Here is a 19,643-nt window from a genome sequence, read left to right on the forward strand (position 1 = left end):
CGTTCTACCTCTGTGCGTGGGTGCAATCGGCTAAGGGCGTGTGGGTGCGACAATGTCTTAGGTCCTAATCTAGATGTCGCAGGGCTTTGTGTGTGTGTGTGTGTGTGTGTGTGTGTGTGTGTGTGTGTGTGTGTGTGTGTGTGTGTGTGTGTGTGTGTGTGTGTGTGTGTGTGTGTGTGTGTGTGTGTGTGTGTGAGTCTGTGCGTGTGCGTCTGTGTGTGTGCGTGTCTTACGAGCTGGAGGGGCTCCCCCCTGGTGAGGTCCTCAGCTGGCAGAGTCTCTCTCTCATGTTCATGGTGAGCTCAGCAGCCAGCCTCCATACGAAGATACAGCTGGGGGAGACAACACAACACCAACCTCAGCCCCTTGTTCCTCGCTAACACGTGTTAGCTCACTGCTACGGCTTGTTGTTTCATCCCGTGTTCATAGTTGTGAAGAACATTCCCACTATCAGCATTTTCACATGGAGGCATGTCTACGTTTTTTTTTTATCTTCCCTCAGCCATCGTAATGGGGCCGACACACCGCCCAGACGCAAACCAACGGCCAACTGCCTAAACCCGTTGCCTTTCAACTGACCCCTTCGGCCGAAAGGTTGCATTGCAACACGCCGTGAGGACTACTGCCAACGACACAGCAGCGTTGACGCTCTGCGGTTGTGTGAGATGCAGGCGCTACACCCGTGGTGCTAGTCCGCCCCCTACCCACACACCGCGCTGATTTGCTGGTCGTTTTGCTAGCAGCGCGCTGACCAATCAGAGGCCAGACGCCAACGCTCTCAGACTCTGCATGTTGAATCAGACCAGACACCGTCCGCGCGGCTCCAAAAGCATCCAACGCAGCTGAACACACTGAACAGATTTGTTCCCGAACTGGTCCGAGTCTCCCCAAACATTTCATGTGGCCAACGGTTGAGCCAGTGCGTAGCAGCCGTATCAGACATTGTATCCGGCCGATGTCAATCCCTTCGCTGGGAGGATTCCTGAGCAGGCAGGCAGAACGTGGCTCACCTGTCCCCGGAGACCGAGATCAGGTGTGTGCAGTCGTTGGTAAACTTCATCCCCGTGACGACCTCTGCAGGTAAACAAACATAAGCAGTGTGTTTTTTTTTATTATTGCTAGGATCTAATGTGATTTCACTTTTGTGTGAGTGTGTGCGAGAGAGAGAGAGAGAGAGAGAGAGAGAGAGAGAGAGAGAGAGAGAGAGAGAGAGAGCGAGAGCGAGAGCGAGAGCGAGAGCGAGAGCGAGAGCGAGAGAGAGAGAGAGAGCGAGAGCGAGAGAGAGCTGAGAGTGTGTGATAGTGTGTGTCTGTGTGTGAGTGTTTGTGTGAGTGAGTGTGTGGGTGAGTGAGAAAGAGGGACAGAGAGTGTGTGTGTCTGTGTGTATGTGAGTGTGTGTGTGTCTGTGTGTGTCTGTGTACCTGAGTGCCCAAACATGTTGGCTACACACTCTCCTGTGTGGAAGTCAAAGATGCTGATGTTCTTGTCTGAGCAGCTGGTGGCCAAGTAGAGACCAGATGGATCCATTTGGACCTGACAAACAAAAACACGTAATTATCCACACACACCTTTAAAAAGTACCTTCCACATTTGACTAATTAACGTTAATAGTAAACCTCACTTCTTCCACACAAATGAACCGTTGTGAAACTCGTCCCAACTAACGCTTTTCAAACAGGCTGGCCAACATCTGCCTGCTCTACTAGACATTTCAATACAAAACCATTTTTCCATTTAAGAAAAGACAGAGTTGGGGTGAAAGGCTCCCAGTGCCCAATGAGTGGTAGAGGCGGTATGAAGGGGGAGGTTACCTTGAGCAGACTCCCGTCTTCACTCACTGAGCCTTTGTACAGCTTCTTCTGCTTCCCAGTGCTGATGTTGAAGATCCTGGAGAGAAGAGGGGGGAAGGACATGAGCACCATTTACGCATTTTGTCCTAGACGCACACACGCGCACACGCACACACACACACACACACACACACACACAGCATCATCTTCATGCATCATCATCCTCTTAATCAACCACACTCCATTACACAAACACACACACACACACACACACACACACACACACACACACACACACACACACACACACACACACACACACACACACACACACACACACACACACACACACACATGCAAACACACACACACACACACACACAGACCTGATGGCCCGGTCCTGGCAGCCCACTGCAGCGTACTTGCAGGTGGGGTCCACTCCCATGTCGTAGAGGGTGGTCTTCCCCGAGACATGGTGGGATCGCCTGAACTCTGTCCCTGAGTGCGTCTGAGGGGACAAACAAGGCAAAATAAAGACAAACAACTCCACATCGTCATGGTATCACCATCATGCAGTAAACCATGCTACAACAAAGTAACCACTTTGATGTGTGTGTGTGTGTGTGTGTGTGTGTGTGTGTGTGTGTGTGTGTGTGTGTGTGTGTGTGTGTGTGTGTGTGTGTGTGTGTGTGTGTGTGTGTGTGTGTGTGTGTGTGTGTGTGTGTACAGAGAACATGGCTTTGAAAGGCCGACAGGAAATAGGTTTTGCCTCCGCTAACTCAGGATGCACAACATATCACAACATCTTTCACCTGAACTATCGATTGATACAGTGAAAAGCTACAAGCCCTAAGAAGAGATTGGCTCCACGGTGTGCTAGTGCTAACAGGGGCTGTATATTGGCGTCCATTTATTAGTCATCAATAAAAAGGTCAAGAAAATAACGACGGTAAAATAAGTGAAATCAAATAAGGCATTTTACACCACGGTCTGGGGGAATGCTCGATTCTGATTGGCTGCAGGGTGTGCATTAACTCCTGATAAAACGAAATAGCACACTTGGAAACCTTGTTGTACTACCCTGTAGTAAAATAATTTAAGGTCATTAGTTGATTTTATATTTTATCACCAGTAGTCAAATTAAATCAGTAGTTGCTAAACAAGTGGTGAATTGAAATAAGACATTGTTAAACTGTCAATTTAAATAGGAAAGGACAACAACGACGCAGAAAGGAACCAGTGGCATTTCAAATCCAAAAGGTCAGGATGCATTATGAAATGCTGCATCCAACACAGTCCATAAAGCAGGGCTGATGTGGAGTAGCTCTTCCAATATATGGGCGTGAAGTGACAGAGTGCATAGCCCTCCGTAGACAAGAACAACTTTCTACTACAATGTGAGCCTGTCGTAGCAGTAGAAAACATAATAGGAAAGTGGGACTTGAATGGTGGATAGCCTACAGTATACAACAGAAATGGAAGAACAAATGTAATAATTAATTAATAATATTAAAATATTATTATTATTAAATAATAATTAAGGGTGAGTCTGCCAACTGGACTAATTTTAAATATGCCTTGACATTAGTTGTTTATATGTGGACCTGTTTTAGCCCAACCCTTCATCTATCTATCTTTTTCAATGCTCTACTGCCAGATCCTAGGACTTCCAGAACATTCATGAACAGCGTTGGTATTGGGGTTAGCGATTGACCCAGTTTTGTGTCTGTAGGGCCCCCACAACCTTTGACCCTAAACAGGCCTTTCAGAGATACATTCCTAGTTCAAGGAAGGAGACCAAATATTTTGTCGAGGGGGGGTTGGGGAACTTGAAAGGTTACATGAAAATAAATGTTGGAAAAACCACACCCGTTTTTTAATATTGTCGGACAAACAAGTCGACTCATTTAGTCCTCCGGGGGTGTTGTCAACCGAACAGCCTTTGCCGTTTGAATAACTGAGGGCTAATCACGTCTTTGGCCTACATCGCAGACTCCTTAAGTCGGTGAGGTATGCAAACGTTGTGTATTAATTAGCGAACGGGAAAGATTACAGCAGTGTGGAAGTTTCAGAGATGAAAAATAACTAGGCCTTAATGAGAGTTTGAAACCGTGTGCAACCCAAAATCAAAGAAAACGTTGCTTGTGAACAAGCGTCAGATGTCACAAACACTACATTTAAGTTAAAGGTAATAATACAATTATTTTATATATTTTTCTTATAACATAGTCTACATTTAATCTACATTTATATTTATTCATTTCTATATTCATATGGTATCACTCTCTCACAAGCATTTTCTTACTAACTTCTTAAACACACACACAGTCCATTTTAATAGATTTCCTAACCCTTTCAACGATATTACATTTTTCTTTGAAATGAATAATAAACTAATTCCCCTGATGCAGCAGGGCTGCCTCGTTCTTTCGAAGAAGGGAATAAGCAACTCAACTCTTTAGAGCGACTACTTTTGCTGATTAAATTATTCACAGGAAAGACGTAAAAATAGACGTGAAGAGTGCTTTAAAATCAGCTGCGATCGGACAGTGAAGAACGCCACTCATCGCTGAGCGGAGAGCTCTGACGTGTGTGCCTCATGTTCACAGATACACCCGTCACCGCCAACTTCACAAACCAATCCTCAAGTGTGTGTTGTTTTATTTAAACTGTTCTCTTATGGAGACCAAATCCTCTCCTTGCGAGTGAATGTTGAAAATGAATGTGGAATAAAAGTACTAAAGCACTTCAGCCATGCAAGCTGATGTGCAGTGATAGGTGCAGTGATCTTAGATTGACTAGTGATGCTGGATTCATAGGCACAGAGGTATAGATTGACTAGTATTGCCTTGCTAAGCCTTCAGAGGAGCAGTGATAGTTATGGCTTGTTACGCCTCTGTTGGTGCAATGATCTTGATTGACTGGTGAAGTCTGGTTATGCCCTCGTAAGAGCCATGATCTGGATTGACTAGTGATGCCTTGTTATGCCATCATAAGAGCCATGATCTGGATGGTCCGCAGGATGCGCTGCGACCAAATAAGGATTGACTAATGGTGACTTGTTATGCCTTTGTCAGTTAAATAATCTTGATTGACTAGTGATGCCTTGTTATGCCTTTCTAGGTTAAATTATCTTGATTGACTAGTAATGCCTTGTTTGCCTTCCTAGGTGACCTAGATATGCTCTTTAAATAGAGAAGTGCCTATGAGATTGAATGAGAGGTAAAAACTAACTAGAACTCTTACCGTGTGTGCCGTGCGGAAGTAGATGCTCTTGTCCGCCCCACAGCTGATTAACCTCACGCTGTTTTCCTTGGCTAAAGAAAACAAAGTTGGAGTTAGCATAATGTAAGTAGGTCGGAGATAATGGATCACAAACATTTATGACAGGATGGTACTAAAGGTACTGGGTACTAAATGTACCATGACATATAGAATGTACTACAATACTATATACTATTTTGCCTGACACCTTTATCCAAAGCAACTGAGGTATACAGGGAATGGGTTAACCTAGTGATTGTGAGTGCTTGGATCTGTGAACATCCCTACTGTACCGACAGCGATATCTTGTTTCTTTCGTCTGACAAATCACTGACAAGTCAAGTCACTTTGGATCAAAGCCTCTCCTAACTGCCCTAAATGTAAATGTAATGTAAGGGACCCGGCGGGGGTGGGGTGGGGGGGGGGGGGGGGGGGGTAGACTACGAAGGGAGGGGGCGTGTCTCACCGGCGAAGCGCACGGCGGGGATAGAGGACGAGTGCTCGTCCAGCGTCTGCAGCCGGCGGTAGGCGTTCCCCGCGTCGAACACGTGGATGAGCCGGTCCCTGCCGGCCGAGGCGAGGAGCTCCAGACCTGGGGGGGGGCGCGGACGCAGCGGACAGAGGGGGTTCACAGGCTGTCTGTGTGCTGCCGCATGGAGCAGAGCTACGCTGGGCTAACTGCCGTCCATGCGGATACGTGTGGGTCTCGGGTAGATGAGTGCATGTATGTGCAGACAAACACACAAATACAAATAAGCACACACACCCTTATGAATGCAAACACCGACAGACCCACGCACACACACAAACATATGCACACACACTCACACACACACACACACACACACAAACACACTTATGAATGCAAAACAGACAGACACACGCACACAAACACATGCACACACACACACACACTTATTAATGCAAACACACACGCCCATTTATGCAAACACACACACACACACACACACACACACACACACACACACACACACACACACACACACACACACACACACACACACACACACACACACACACACACACACACACACACACACACACACACACCTGTTTCTTGTTGGGAGTACTCCAGACACAGAATCTCTCCTTCGTGGGCGTCTACTTTCAGAATCTCCTTCATACTGCCGAGGTCGTGAACCCTGTCCAATTTGTTATTTATTGTATCATCAATTCTCCAGTATAATTGGGAAATTAGATGTGTCTACTTCAAAGTTAACTGATCTCATACTCAAACAAATCATTGATCATCCAACATTAATTTTAGTCTCTACAGAACACATCCTCCATTTTCGATCTTTGGATCCTCGTCCTCCTCCTCCCCCTCCTCTTCCTCCTCTTCCTCCTCCTCTTCCTCATCTTCCTCATCTTCCTCCCTCTCCCCCTTGTCCTCGCCCCCCTCCCCCTCCTCCTCCCCCTCCTCCTCCTCCTCCCCCTCCTCCTCTTCCTCCTCCTCCCCCTCCTCCTCCTCCTCCCCCCCCTCCCCCTCCTCTTCCTCCCCCTCCCCCTCCCCCTCCTCCTCCTCCTCCTCCTCCTACCTCAGCCTGCCGTTCCGGTCCCCAGAGGCCAGGTGTTTCCCGTCCGGACTGACGCAGATGCTCCTGATCCCGGCCCTGTTCTCCCCGGTCGCCCCATCGCCCGCAGTACCGTCTGCCTCCAGCAGGGGGCTGGGGCTGGCGGTGGTGGGGCTGGAGGTGGTGGGGGTTGTGGTTGGGGCTGCGCTCTCATCCGTGTAGATCACACTCATCAGATCCTAGATCAGTTGAACACAGAACGTCAAAAACGGAGGGAGAGTCTGTCGGACAGGTTTTTTTTATTACCAACTGCCCGAGGGAATGAGCGGGCTGGACAGGAAGTGGAGCTCACGCTGCTCAGGAGGTGGGGTTGGTGGGGTTGGTGGGGTTGGTGGGGAGGAGCGTGACGGAGGCCCTCCGTACACCACTGGCGGATGGTGCTGTCGGCGGAGCAACTGAAAAACGTGGAGGCCGTCGGAACGGCGCTTGACTGCCCAGAAACGTCCGGTAACATCTGAAGGAAATAAACAACGTGAGGGGGGGCTTGGATGGATATTGTTTTATGTATAATCAATTGGTCATCAGTTTTTTTCTCCTTTCCTCATTCTCTTTTCCAAATTTCCGAAATGTGTATTTTGAAATTAAGTTTTTTTAAGTGCAGTGCCCGTTCGAAATGGATGTTTGGAAGGGGCGGATTGTTGCAGCTTCCTCGAGAACCGCTCGTCCAGACAGCTTCACAGCGAACCTGCCCTCCCACAGGTCGTCATTAAAACACACGCCGAGTGCGAAGTCGATCGGATGAACGGTTGTCGAGAAAATCGATGGACAGACACACATACATAAATACATACATATGTATATACGTAGAGATATGTGTAGACACACAGATATTAACAGACTTCTGTAATTAGAGTTTAATTAATAAAGCTTCACTTTGTAGAGCCGGGGGGGGGCTGGAGAGAGCTCTGTGGTGTTGGCTATAGTCTGACTCATCCCCATGATGGACCGTAATGATGCCTGCATTACCAGGGAACCGCCAGTTTAAGGTCTGCCACTGAACTCATGTCACGGTAAATTGACAATTAATAATCCGATAGCAGAAAATGGAATTAGGCCGGGGCATAATTGTCTGTGGAACAGACGTATTAGAAGGGAAAATAGGGCAGGCCTTAAAAGACACATTATGTTTGAGTCATGCCGTAACATGATGATTATGTTAGCAGTTTTGCGGACTTCAAACACACGCTGACGCACGCACACACATGGACACACATACACACACAGACACAGACACACGTGCATATACATAGACAAACCCTACCCCCGATCAGACTGACACACACATACAGACACACAGACACACACACACACACACACACACACACAGACACACGCGCATATACATAGACCCCCTCCCTCCCATCATACAAGCACAACCACACACACACACACACACAAATAGACACACACATAAATAGACACACACATACACACACCCATACACACAAGCAAACACACGCGCATATGCAAAAGCAAACTCGGTACAGACGGTAAAGAACATTATTTTCCGCGCCTTGATTATTGTGTTTATCGTCTGAGCTGTTGTCTGAACCGATCATTTGAATGCGAATTGGATTTTTTTTGTTCAAATCGCGCCCTCATGGAACCGTTTACTCTGGTTGCCAGGTACAATGAGGGAGAGGAGGCGGCTGGGTCCCTGGTCTCACCTGCAGGTCCCAGACGCCGGCGGCGTGGTAGAGCGCCCGGTGCACGGTGGCCGCGCGGCGCACGTCACGCACGTCCCACACGTACACGCTGTGGTCGGCGTACACGCAGCTCAGCCAGCGGCTGGCGGGGTCATAGGTCACCGCCACGGTGTCCGGGTAGCGGGCGGGGGCGGGGGCGGCGGCGGGGGCGGCGGCGGCGGCGTTGGGGAGGGGGCTGCTGTTGGGGAGCGATGCAGAGGAAGATGTGAATTGAAGAGATGGGTTCCGTGTTCGATTCCCCAATGTCCACACGCTAACCTGGAGGCAACTTTTAGCAAGACACTCTAACCAGTACCTGGTCTTTAATGATCTGTCTCTCACTGTCTAACCCCACCCTGCTCCTTAATGACCCGTCTCTGTACTCACTGTCTAACCCCTACTAGCTGGTTCTTAACTCACTGTCAAACACCTACCTGCTCCTTAATGGCCTGTCTCTGTATTCACTGTCTAACACCTACCTGTTTCTAAACGACCTGTCTCTGTATTCACTGTCTAACCCCTACCTGCTCATTAATGGCCTGTCTCAGCATGTACTGTCCAACCCCTACCTGTTTCTTAATGAGCTGTCTCTGTATTCACTGTCTAACCCCTTCCTAATCCTTAATGACCTGGTTCTTTACTCACTGTCGGACCCCTACCTGCTCCTTAATGTCCTGCCTCTGTATGTACTGTCTAACCCCTACCTGCTCCTTAATTACATACATCTGTACCCTGTAATTCACTACTGTATGCAAACACTAAATCGAAAATAAGTTCAGGCCACAAAGAGGCCTTTATCAGGTCATGTGACTGCAATGTAAGGCTTTGAGACGGCAAATCAAGACGTTTTAAACCACCGGTTGATTGGAGTCAGAACAGCCTCAGGTAACCAACCGACCAATCAGGGCAGAGCATGAGCCTCACCTGGCGCCGACGTGGGAGCCCAGGGGGTGTGGCCTGGGCAGCGTGCCCAGGAAGCTGAGGTCCGCGGGGCTGAAGCAGCGCACGGTCCCGTCGGCGCCGCCACAGAAGACGATGCCGTCGGACAGCGACAGGGACTGGGCGGCGCCCGTCTGCACGGGACAACAGAGGGTCGTTAATCACCAATCACACGCCAGGGGTCAGGACACGGGGGGTTCATGAGTCATCCCGCTGGATGGACGCAGGACAAACCCTTAGTAGTAGTAGTAATAGTAGTCTTAGTAGTAGTAGTAGCAGTAGTAGTAGTATTGGTAGTGGTAGTCTAGTAGTGGTGGTAGTGGTAGAGGTAACAGTAGTCGTAATAGAAGTAATAGTAGTGATAGTAGTAGCAGTAACAGTAGTCTTAGTATTCGTTATGGTAGTGGTAGTGGTAGTAGTAGTAGTAGCAGTTAGTTATTGGTCGTTCTTCTCCCATGTAATGCAGAAAAACGTAGACCATGTGGACCCTCAGAGCTGAACTTCATCAGCTACCCGTCAAACATTTGGCTCGGTAACAACCACACAACCAGCATGAATAATAACACACAGAAGGTCTCGGCAGTCCGCACACGTAACATCCTCCAGACACACATTGCGTCTCGTGGCTGTGCTTAATCCCAGTGGATCAGCGTTGCCAGGATATAGAAAACTTCAAAGCCTCTCCGGGGTACTCCACACAGACACACACGCACACACACACACACACAGACACACACACACACACACACACACGCAGACAGACACGCACACACACACACACACACACATACATATTCACACACGCACACACGCAGAAACAGACATACACGCGAAACAGCCACACACGCACACACACAGACACACACATGCACAGACACAGAAAAACACACACGTGCACACACATGCACACACACGCACACACACACACACACAGCCGTGAGTCTGACCCCGTCTACAGGAGAAATCATCACATAGTGTTCAGTTGTGACTAGCTGCAAGCCTATTTATGCTAATTATATGAATTGAGTGATCAACACGGGCAGAGACAAGAACGTTGTCTGAAGAATGAGGGAGGGGAGGGGGGAGGGGGGGGAGGGGGGGAGGGGGGGAGGGGGCGCGGCTGTCTGGATCCGACTCGAAGACCGTTTAGTGAGTGTCAATTGTTGTCGGCACTATTCAGCCTCAAAGACCCGTGACGACAAGACATAACGGCAGACAAAAGAATCAGTTTCACCGTCTTAAAGACACTCGACGGGTTAATTAAATAAGAGACGCAACGGGTTAATTTTGTTTAATTATTATTTAATGGTGATATATAATACCACCGGGTGCGAGTTTGATGAGTCATTGCAAGCCATTTGGAAAATCGGCCTCTTCTGACATCACAAGTGGGCGTGTCCACCTAGATGTGTGACAGATAGATGAGCAACTTTTTCTACAGTCCACAGGGTAGGCTGGTAGACTGATCTATCCAGCATACATCTAGGTAGACACGCCCACTTGTGAAGAGGTCAGAAGAGGCCGATTTAAAAAATGCATGCAACGGCTAATCACACTCACACCAGGTGGTATAATATGTCACCCTTAAAGGACAAATCCGGTGTAAAATGGATCTTGGATATGTTTAATATGATAACGAGTAGGAATGTTCGTTTGGGAGCAAAAAAGCGCACAGACACATTCTTAAGTTGGCTGTTTTTAGCCGATTCTACCAAAACGCTATAAACTTGGAACGATGGGGGCATTTGTTATGGTAAAAACTAAATCGCTATTTTAAACCACTTTAAAGGCTAGAAGTAGCTCGACACTTCTTTCGTAGTATAATGAGGGTCTTAACATATAAAACGAGTCATTGATAGGTGGTATTGTGTGCATAAAATGTCCTTTTTAAAAAACCATCTGTACTCTTACCACTTAACAATGACGCGTTTTGATAGAATCGACTAAAAACAGCCAACTGAAGAATGCGTCTATAGGCGGTTTCTGTGCTCCAAAAGGAACTTTCCAACTCGTTATCATACAAAACATATCCCAAATCCGATTTACACCGGAATTGTCCTTTAAGTAATTAAATAATAAATAAAATTAAATAAATAACTGTTATAAATCGCACGCTGCGGTTTCAGAACCGTCGCGGCTCTCCTCCGTTAAACCCCAGCCGTTCACACACACTCACCCGCAGGTCCACCCACTTGTCCAGGGTCCGGCGGCCGTTGAACTCACACAGCAGGCCGCTGGAGGACACGCAGAAGGTGGAGCCGGCGCTGGAGCCCCGCCCACACGCCACGTCGCAGAAGGAGGTGTTCCTCAACTCGCCCAGCAGGCCGGACCGCCCTAATAGGGGGACGGCGGGGAGCGCCTGCCCGCGCGCGCACACACACACACACACACACACACACACACACACACACACACACACACACACACACACACACACACACACACACACACACACACACACACACACACACACACACACACACACACACACACACACACACCATAAAAACATTGTACGGTTACATACGATGACGAGTCCAGGAGGGAAATTCAGGTGTCAAACACACGAGATACACATGAAAATGTAAAATTGTATCTATAAAATAATGGTGGCCTAACCACATCAAATTGTTGGTCCAAGATGAGAGGGACATTTTTTATGGAACTTCAGATCACATGATTGAAATCCTCTCAGAGATCATGTAAACTAGGATAGCTTACACTGAAACATGTAAAGATAAACTACAGTAATAGATACACAACAGTCACATATAAACTACCGTCACATATTAACTTTGACATAAACATTAACTCATAAACTACAGTAACTAATAAACTACAGTAACATATCAACTATATTAACATAGCGACTACTGTCACATATAAACTACTGTCAAATATAAAGTACTGTAACATATCAACTACTGTCATTATAAACTACAATCAAACATAAACTACGGTGACATATCAACTACTGTCACACATCAACTACATTAACAGATCAACTACTGTCACACATCAACTCTGATAGCATTATAATTTATATATGACTACTGCCGCATATAAACTCCAGTAACATGCTCTGGCTTGAGCCTGTGTAACATGCGGTAACCACCTTGGTGGGCTTGCAGGGGTCCAGGTACCAGAACTTGATGTGTCGGACTCCCGCGGTCACGAAGTAGGAGCTGTCCTCTGAGAACGACACCGCCGTCACCTTGCTGGACACCTTGTTCACCGCCACCACCACGTCCTTCTGCAACACACACAGCAAGGGTTCTGCTTTTTTTAGTGTACTTCTATGTTTTAATGTACTTCTGTGTTTAAGTGTACTTCTTGGTTTCAGTGTTCTTCTATGTTTTAGTGTACTTCTATGTTCTAACGTACTTTTTTTTTTTGATTACTTCTTTGTACTTCTATGTTTTGGTGTACCTCTATGTTTTAGTTTACCTCCTTTTAGAGTACTTCTTTGTTGCACTGTTTTGTTTAACCTCTGGTTCTGGTCGCTATAGCTATCAGTAGCTTTACTACTCTACTCTGCAATTGCAACACACCTTTATAATTATAATGTTATTGATATGAACTCATATCATCTTTGGCTTTCCTTGTTCCCAGCACACACTGAATCAATGAGGATAAAAAGCAAAGGCCTCAAACCCAATGTACTGTCATGCAGGTGGGGGAGGGGGAGGGGGGAGGGGGAGGGGGAGGGGGGAGACGTACCTTCCAGGCCCAGACGCTGATGGTCATGTCGTGCTGCGTGCCCACGCTGACGATGTACTTGCTGTTGGGGGAGAAGGCCACGCAGGAGACGCCATAGTCGTGTTTCTGCAGCTCCGCGACCTGCCTGCGCTCCGACACATCCCATAACCTGACGGCCGGGAGATGGCCGCTCTGAGGGAGAGAGGGGAGAGGAAGGAAGAGGGCTGTCGGTTAATCTGGTCCCAGTGAGCAGACTGTTAGACTGAGTGAGTGTGTTAGTCATCATATACGCACGCCAGTAGAAACAATTATTTCTCCCATGTTGTTCTGGACTTGGAATGGCTGCCAAAGCGGAAATGTCAGTCCCGGTGACTCAGTGGCGTCGCATGGCGTTTCATTAAGCCCATCTATCCATCCGTCATTTCACCGAGCCATCTGTTCGTCATGACGTCCAGCCATTCCTACCTGCCTCCCTCCCTCCCGTCCTCCCTCCCTCCCTCCCTCCCTCCCTCCCTCCCTCCCGCCCTCAATCCAACCTCCATCCGTCCATCCTTCTATCTCTCCCTACCTCCTTCCCTCCCTCAATCCACCTTTCCATCCCTTTCTCCCTCCACCCTACCCCTCTCCATTCTTCCATCCCTCCCTCCCTCCCTCCCTCCATCCCTCCCTCCCTCCCTCCCTCCCTGCCTCTCTCCCTCCTTCCCTCCCTCCCTCCCTCCATCCCTCCCTCCCTCCCTCCATCCTTCCCTCTCTCCTTCGATCCCTCCATCCATCCTTCCCTCTCTCCCTCCATCCCTCCCTCCCTCCCTCACTCCCTCCCTCCCTCCCTCCCTTCATCCTCCCCCCCTCCCTCTCTCCCTCCCTCCCTCCCTCTCTCCCTCCCTCCCTCCCTTCATCCTCCCCCCCTCCCTCCCTCCCTCCCTCTCTCCCTCCATCTCTCCCTCTCTCCCTCCCTCCCTCCCTCCCTCCCTCTATCTCTCCCTCTCTCCCTCCCTCCCTCCCTCAGGTATCTGCATGGCTGCGAGTCCCCTGACCCTCCAGGTGTGAGATGGCCTCCTCAGTGACCTTGACGGCTGTAAACAGTTGATCAGCTGTTCACACCCTCACACACTCCGGCTCTGTCCCCTTCACATGCTAACTGAGCCCCTACCTGCTCAGATCACTTACCCCGCTTCCATGGGTCACGGAGTCACTGAAAGGTGCTATTCACTTTCCTTGTGATGTAGCAAGCTTTTAAAGGTCAGGGCCAATGGACGAGGGAGGGGCGACAGGGAGAGGGGGGGGGGGGAGGGAGGCCTAAATTACTAACCGGACGGGACAATGGATGACATTTAAGAATAAGTGACAGACCGAATAAAAGGTGATGGATGTACGGTGCGTTTGGGTGCGTGCGTGTGTGTGTGTGTGTGTGAAAGTGTGAAAGTGTGTGTGTGTGTGTGTGCGTGTATGCAGTGTGTGTGTTTGGTTTGATAATAATAACAATCATATCAAATATATATTGCTCCATTTGTTGAAAGCAACCTGTGCATGAGAGAGAGAGAATAAATTAAGAAAAATATATATATTAAAGGGGGGAAATGCGGTAGGTAGACATTGATATTACAAAATAAATATTCTGGGTAAATATGTTTGTTTTTGTTTACGGCAGCCATTGGGGATGATAAAAAAAACGTTTGCTATGATTTTTCGACGATTCATATTAAAATGTGAAGAGGCAATTTTAGCATGCCGTCCGACCCTACGAGTAGTCAGTAAAGCAAGCGGAAGAAGAAAGGACAGAAGGAAACGCAACACACTCCAAGACGATCCTCTGTGGTACTCCTGTGCACACAATCAAATGACATCTCACAGACAGAGAAGGATCTCTCGAGAAAGACATGAATTCTCTACCACTAATCAAAAGATAACTGACACTGCCTTCGAGATAAAGACGAATGATTTCGCTCTCAGCTTTGATCAAAGAAGTGACATTTACATAACAAGGCTGGCACACGTAATCACATCACACGACTCACACACACACACACACACACACACACACACACACACACACACACACACACACACACACACACACACACACACACACACACACACACACACACACACACACACAGTGTTCTGTTTCACGACTACAATCCAAGGTGTTTTCCTTGTTAAAGCAGCAGGGAAATACTTTATCAACTCTGTATTCTCAGCGCGGAACTTTGACCTCTGTCGTTATAGCAACCGACGCACGCTCATCCACTTAACAGAGTCTGAAGTCGTTAATCGGCTCTGATTAGCCCGGCTAGGATTAGCGGGCGGGTGAGAGAGGGGGGCGAGGGGGAGTTGAGAAACGTGAACGGAATAGAACCCTTGTTAGAGTCGAGACACAAAAATGATGGTGCAAAAAAAATAAACAGCACTGCTGAATCAGGAGAGAAATCCAAAATCAACATTAAAAATATTGTATCTCTTACCATAACTTAAATGTGATTTGGATGATTTGGGGAATTTTCAATGACATCAATGTCATTCATATCGAATATAGATACAATATCTTATAATCTATGCTGATTTGAGATTTTTAGAGGGTATACTGTTTGGCCATTTCAACAAACCCAATCAACAAGACTAATTACAGAGTGTATAAGTAGCGTGTAGCTCGTTCAGCGTTATCCGTTACGATGCAGAACACAGAACTAAATCAAGGTTAGGGCTCCCAAAGGGATGTGTGCTTGGACTGTTCCCTACAAAACCACACCACATCTGACAAGGACACAACACAACCTCAACTGCCCCCTCGCAACAACAGTGTGGAGTGATGCATTCGGTGTTGGAATGTGATCAGAAGGGATGGAATCACTTGAAAATAGCAGAAACTAAATCGTGATTGTCAAAGATAATCAGGGGGACTAGTTATTTTTTTAGAAGGCAGTTGGCCAAAACGGGAGAGGGGTAGAGACTCACCTCTCCTGTGACTAAGTACTTCCCATCAGGGGAGAAGGCGAGGGCCGTGATCGACTTCCTGCGAAAAGGAGAAAGGTGAAAGAGACCGGTGAGGAACAATGGAAGCCATTTTGTATTTCGGCTGGAACCAACCCTTTCTGTATTACTCTCACCTTGACGTGTTTATGAGGTGCTGTTGTCTGTTCTTCTTGGGATTCAGCAAGACTACGACGCAGCTACCAAAGGAAATAAATAAAAATATATATATTAGCATAACATAGCATGATTGTACTATCCTACATTTCCAAACACAGGCAGCTCCTTAGAGCTGTAAAACAATGTGTAGAACATATACAACTGCAATACATTGTTTTCGTATTATTGAGTAAACTTTTCACAAAAGGGGTGATGGAGAGTTTTGACAGGCAAATCCCTTAAAACTAAGCTATTTAAATGTATTATCTACTGGGCCATCCTGTAGGAAAAACACAGAGCTTGGATGATGGATCGGTAGACTGATTGAACTGCCAGTTCTTTACGCCAATGCCAGAAGTGCACTTTATCAGCAACAGGAGGTGCCGGACTAACAGACACACACACACAAACACACGTACACACGTACACACGTACACACGTACACACACACACACACACACACACACACACACACACACACACACACACACACACAAACACACGTACACACACACACACACACACACACACACACACACACACACACGCAATTATTGTAGAACTTAGCGTGAATCCTCACAAGAATGCTCACACAAGACCACACCAAATGCATGCTTAAACGGCTATTTAACAAAGTTAACAACATAAACACAAACATGCATATCCCTTGATGCAAGCAAACACATAATCAGCCTCGTCTGTTTTTATGATCTACTTGTAATTCATAAAGCTTTGTGTGGATAACTCCAACACACAGACAAGGCGGTCTTCAGAGACCACAGCCCCTGTTGTTTTCTTGATTCTGGTGGGCTCTACGTGTGCCGTAACTTAACATCCACACGGCAAAGATCAAATAGTAAAATGCCACCGCATACACAGATCCTTCTGAATCCCTGTTCACTCAACTCCCCTGGGCGACTTCACTCTGTGTCGTGTTCCTTTTGTGCACAGCGAGAAACACAAAGATGTATTATATTATCGACCAATCACGAAGCTTGGAATCCTCTTGGAATAGCACACTAATAAAAGAGCGTTGGCTGGTGCTCTGCTCCAGATGACAAGCAGCCGGGCACAGATGTGTCTCCAGCTCCATTCAGATACTACCAGTGTATAATTATCACAACACACACACACACACACACACACACACACACACACACACACACACACACACACACACACACACACACACACACACACAGGGTGATTAAAACAATTTGCCTTGAAAGCCAGCAAGGCAGTGAGAGAGATTGAAAACAATAGAGATCAGAGAGACAGAATTTAATAGATTAAAGTTAAATGTTTTGGATAGAACTTTTAGGGTGGATGGGGGATTCTTGACACCCACACACGCACACGCACACGCACAAGCACACGCACACACTCACCCTGCAGGGTAGGCTACCAGGCCAGAGTGGGGATCGCACGCCAGGCCGCTGTGTCCCGCTGCTGTGATACCCAGGACCTTCTCCAGAGTCACCTGTAGGGGGCGCACAGAGAGATACCATCATTGTAGTTTGATGTTTGATGATTGAAAAAAGGCTCCTCAGACAATATGAGGAGGGAAGTGATGAAAGACAATTGTAGTGACTAGAAATGACCACAACTTAGACCCAAGGGCGAGTTTGGCCTACTTTAAACATACATTTCTATGTTGCTAACAACGTTAATGTAATGTGGTAGTTTTGTCTTCCAATGATGTATATTTACACTGTCTTCTGTGATTTGCATTACATTAATGTAGTGGAACTTAATTGATTAGTCTGGTGATTTGGCTAATAATGGCAAACCGCTATTAATGGGGTATACATTATTACACGTAGACTAGTTTAATAGCCTATCAATACATTGACATTTTAGGGCATTGAGAAGATCTAGGAGGAGCAGCTAGTAGGAGACAGGGATCTAAGTATAAACCTTCCGATCACAACAGAACAGACACACCGTTCTACCTCCTAAACCAACCATGAAATATGCTCAAAAACGGGAACCAAGTGGCCTATATAACTTGCTTAAAAGTTAATCAAATCAAACCTCATGGAAAATACCACTATTATAACTGAAAAATATAAATAAAGTAGAATTTATAATAAATACTAGGCCTATATAGGTAATATCAGGAGGAAAAAACACGCATTAACATAATTATTCACACGTGTCATCTTAAACTATGGGTTTAAACCACCGCTTACCTTCGCGGTCAGACATTTCTTCCCGGGGTTATTGAGTCTGACTGACGGAGAACGCAGCAGCTTCCGGATGCGTTTCTTTATGGTGGAGCCGTCGCCCGGCATTTTGTGTGAAACTGAGTGGAGGCTTGAAACTAAGTGGGGGAGAAAGGCTGAGCAGTCTGACACATTTCCATCCAGTCCTGAACCGCTTCACTGACCACCTCACCTTCTGCTGAGCTGAACGCTGAACTTAACTCTGAGCCCACTCTTTCACCTCCTCCAGACTATTTAATATCAAACATTCCCCTTGTAGATAATGAATATGCATGCCGCCTATCTTTTTAAATCATCTGAAAGGGTGTCCCCCGGACGGTTTAAGTCTTATCAGATTTTACGTTGGCTTAACAGAAAGAAAAATAAGGCAAGACAATCCCTTTCCTACATGCTAAATCTAAATAATGGAGGCGGTGCACGGTTTGTGACGAGTGATTGATATAAATTGATGATCAATGATTGCATTAGTGCGTGATAACACTGATGATAAAGTACAGTCGTCATCCTGAAAGGGTGTTATCGAGAACGCCTGCTGCTACTCCTGCTGCTGTAAGGAGTTAGGAGTTATTCAGTGAGAAAGGAACTCGTTCGGGCCAATATTTTCATTCGATATTCAAATATAGACTTTATATTTGAGACGTATTGGCTTTTCAGCTCTTTACAATATCATACGTGGTTGTTATTGGGAGCCGTCTTGAATGGAGACCTCCACTACACATGCTGCCTTTCTCCACCTGGTGGAGTAACGCTAGACCTTGACGAGAATAGCCATGACATCCGTCTGAATAATGGATAACGAAGATGGCGAAATTGCTATTTAACGGCTTATCATTACAATGTCGAATCCCTGCTGTTCAACTAAACGTGTTATGCGTTATTATAGGTTGTAAATACATTAAACTGCCCTGTTAGGTTGTTTTGGACATCGTGACATCACATCACAATAACCGCCTCCATTTTGGAAGCATGGGAGCGTTGTTGGTGTGTGTGTGTGTGTGTGTGTGTGTGTGTGTGTGTGTGTGTGTGTGTGTGTGTGTGTGTGTGTGTGTGTGTGTGTGTGTGTGTGTGTGTGTGTGTGTGTGTGTGTGTGTGTGTGTGTGTGTGTGTGTGTGTGTGTGTGTGTGTGTGTGTGTGTGTGTGTGTGTGTGTGTGTGTGTGTGTGTGTGTGTGTGTGTGTGTGTGTGTGTGTGTGTGCGCGCGCGCACCGGGGGGGTGCACAGACACGCTCCTCATTCTCATACTGGGGAGGCACTTTGGGTTTAAAACTGCCACAGCGGTAGAATGACATGACATCTGAAGCAATATTATAATAAATAGGCC

General features: G+C 47.0%; 1 protein-coding gene across 1 annotated transcript in view; it reads right to left on the minus strand.

The window, feature by feature from the left end:
* Positions 1 to 18,574, minus strand: part of LOC132450320 (mitogen-activated protein kinase-binding protein 1-like) — a 29,235-nt gene extending 10,661 nt beyond the window's left edge. The window contains exons 1-19 of the mRNA XM_060042401.1: positions 18,291 to 18,574; positions 17,487 to 17,578; positions 16,077 to 16,139; positions 15,925 to 15,982; positions 12,994 to 13,164; positions 12,389 to 12,526; positions 11,450 to 11,632; positions 9,259 to 9,407; positions 8,263 to 8,533; positions 6,942 to 7,184; positions 6,614 to 6,828; positions 6,126 to 6,217; positions 5,521 to 5,646; positions 5,037 to 5,107; positions 2,177 to 2,298; positions 1,812 to 1,887; positions 1,422 to 1,533; positions 1,011 to 1,074; positions 234 to 332 (exon numbers count right to left, since the gene is read on the minus strand). Of these exons, the coding sequence (XP_059898384.1) occupies positions 234 to 332; positions 1,011 to 1,074; positions 1,422 to 1,533; positions 1,812 to 1,887; positions 2,177 to 2,298; positions 5,037 to 5,107; positions 5,521 to 5,646; positions 6,126 to 6,217; positions 6,614 to 6,828; positions 6,942 to 7,184; positions 8,263 to 8,533; positions 9,259 to 9,407; positions 11,450 to 11,632; positions 12,389 to 12,526; positions 12,994 to 13,164; positions 15,925 to 15,982; positions 16,077 to 16,139; positions 17,487 to 17,578; positions 18,291 to 18,392 (2,447 nt within the window). The 5' untranslated portion in view covers positions 18,393 to 18,574. The remainder of the gene's footprint in view (positions 1 to 233; positions 333 to 1,010; positions 1,075 to 1,421; positions 1,534 to 1,811; positions 1,888 to 2,176; positions 2,299 to 5,036; positions 5,108 to 5,520; positions 5,647 to 6,125; positions 6,218 to 6,613; positions 6,829 to 6,941; positions 7,185 to 8,262; positions 8,534 to 9,258; positions 9,408 to 11,449; positions 11,633 to 12,388; positions 12,527 to 12,993; positions 13,165 to 15,924; positions 15,983 to 16,076; positions 16,140 to 17,486; positions 17,579 to 18,290) is intronic.
* Between the last annotated feature and the right edge of the window lie 1,069 nt (positions 18,575 to 19,643).

Source organism: Gadus macrocephalus, chromosome 21, assembly GCF_031168955.1.
Source record: "Gadus macrocephalus chromosome 21, ASM3116895v1".
Lineage (NCBI taxonomy): Eukaryota > Metazoa > Chordata > Actinopteri > Gadiformes > Gadidae > Gadus > Gadus macrocephalus.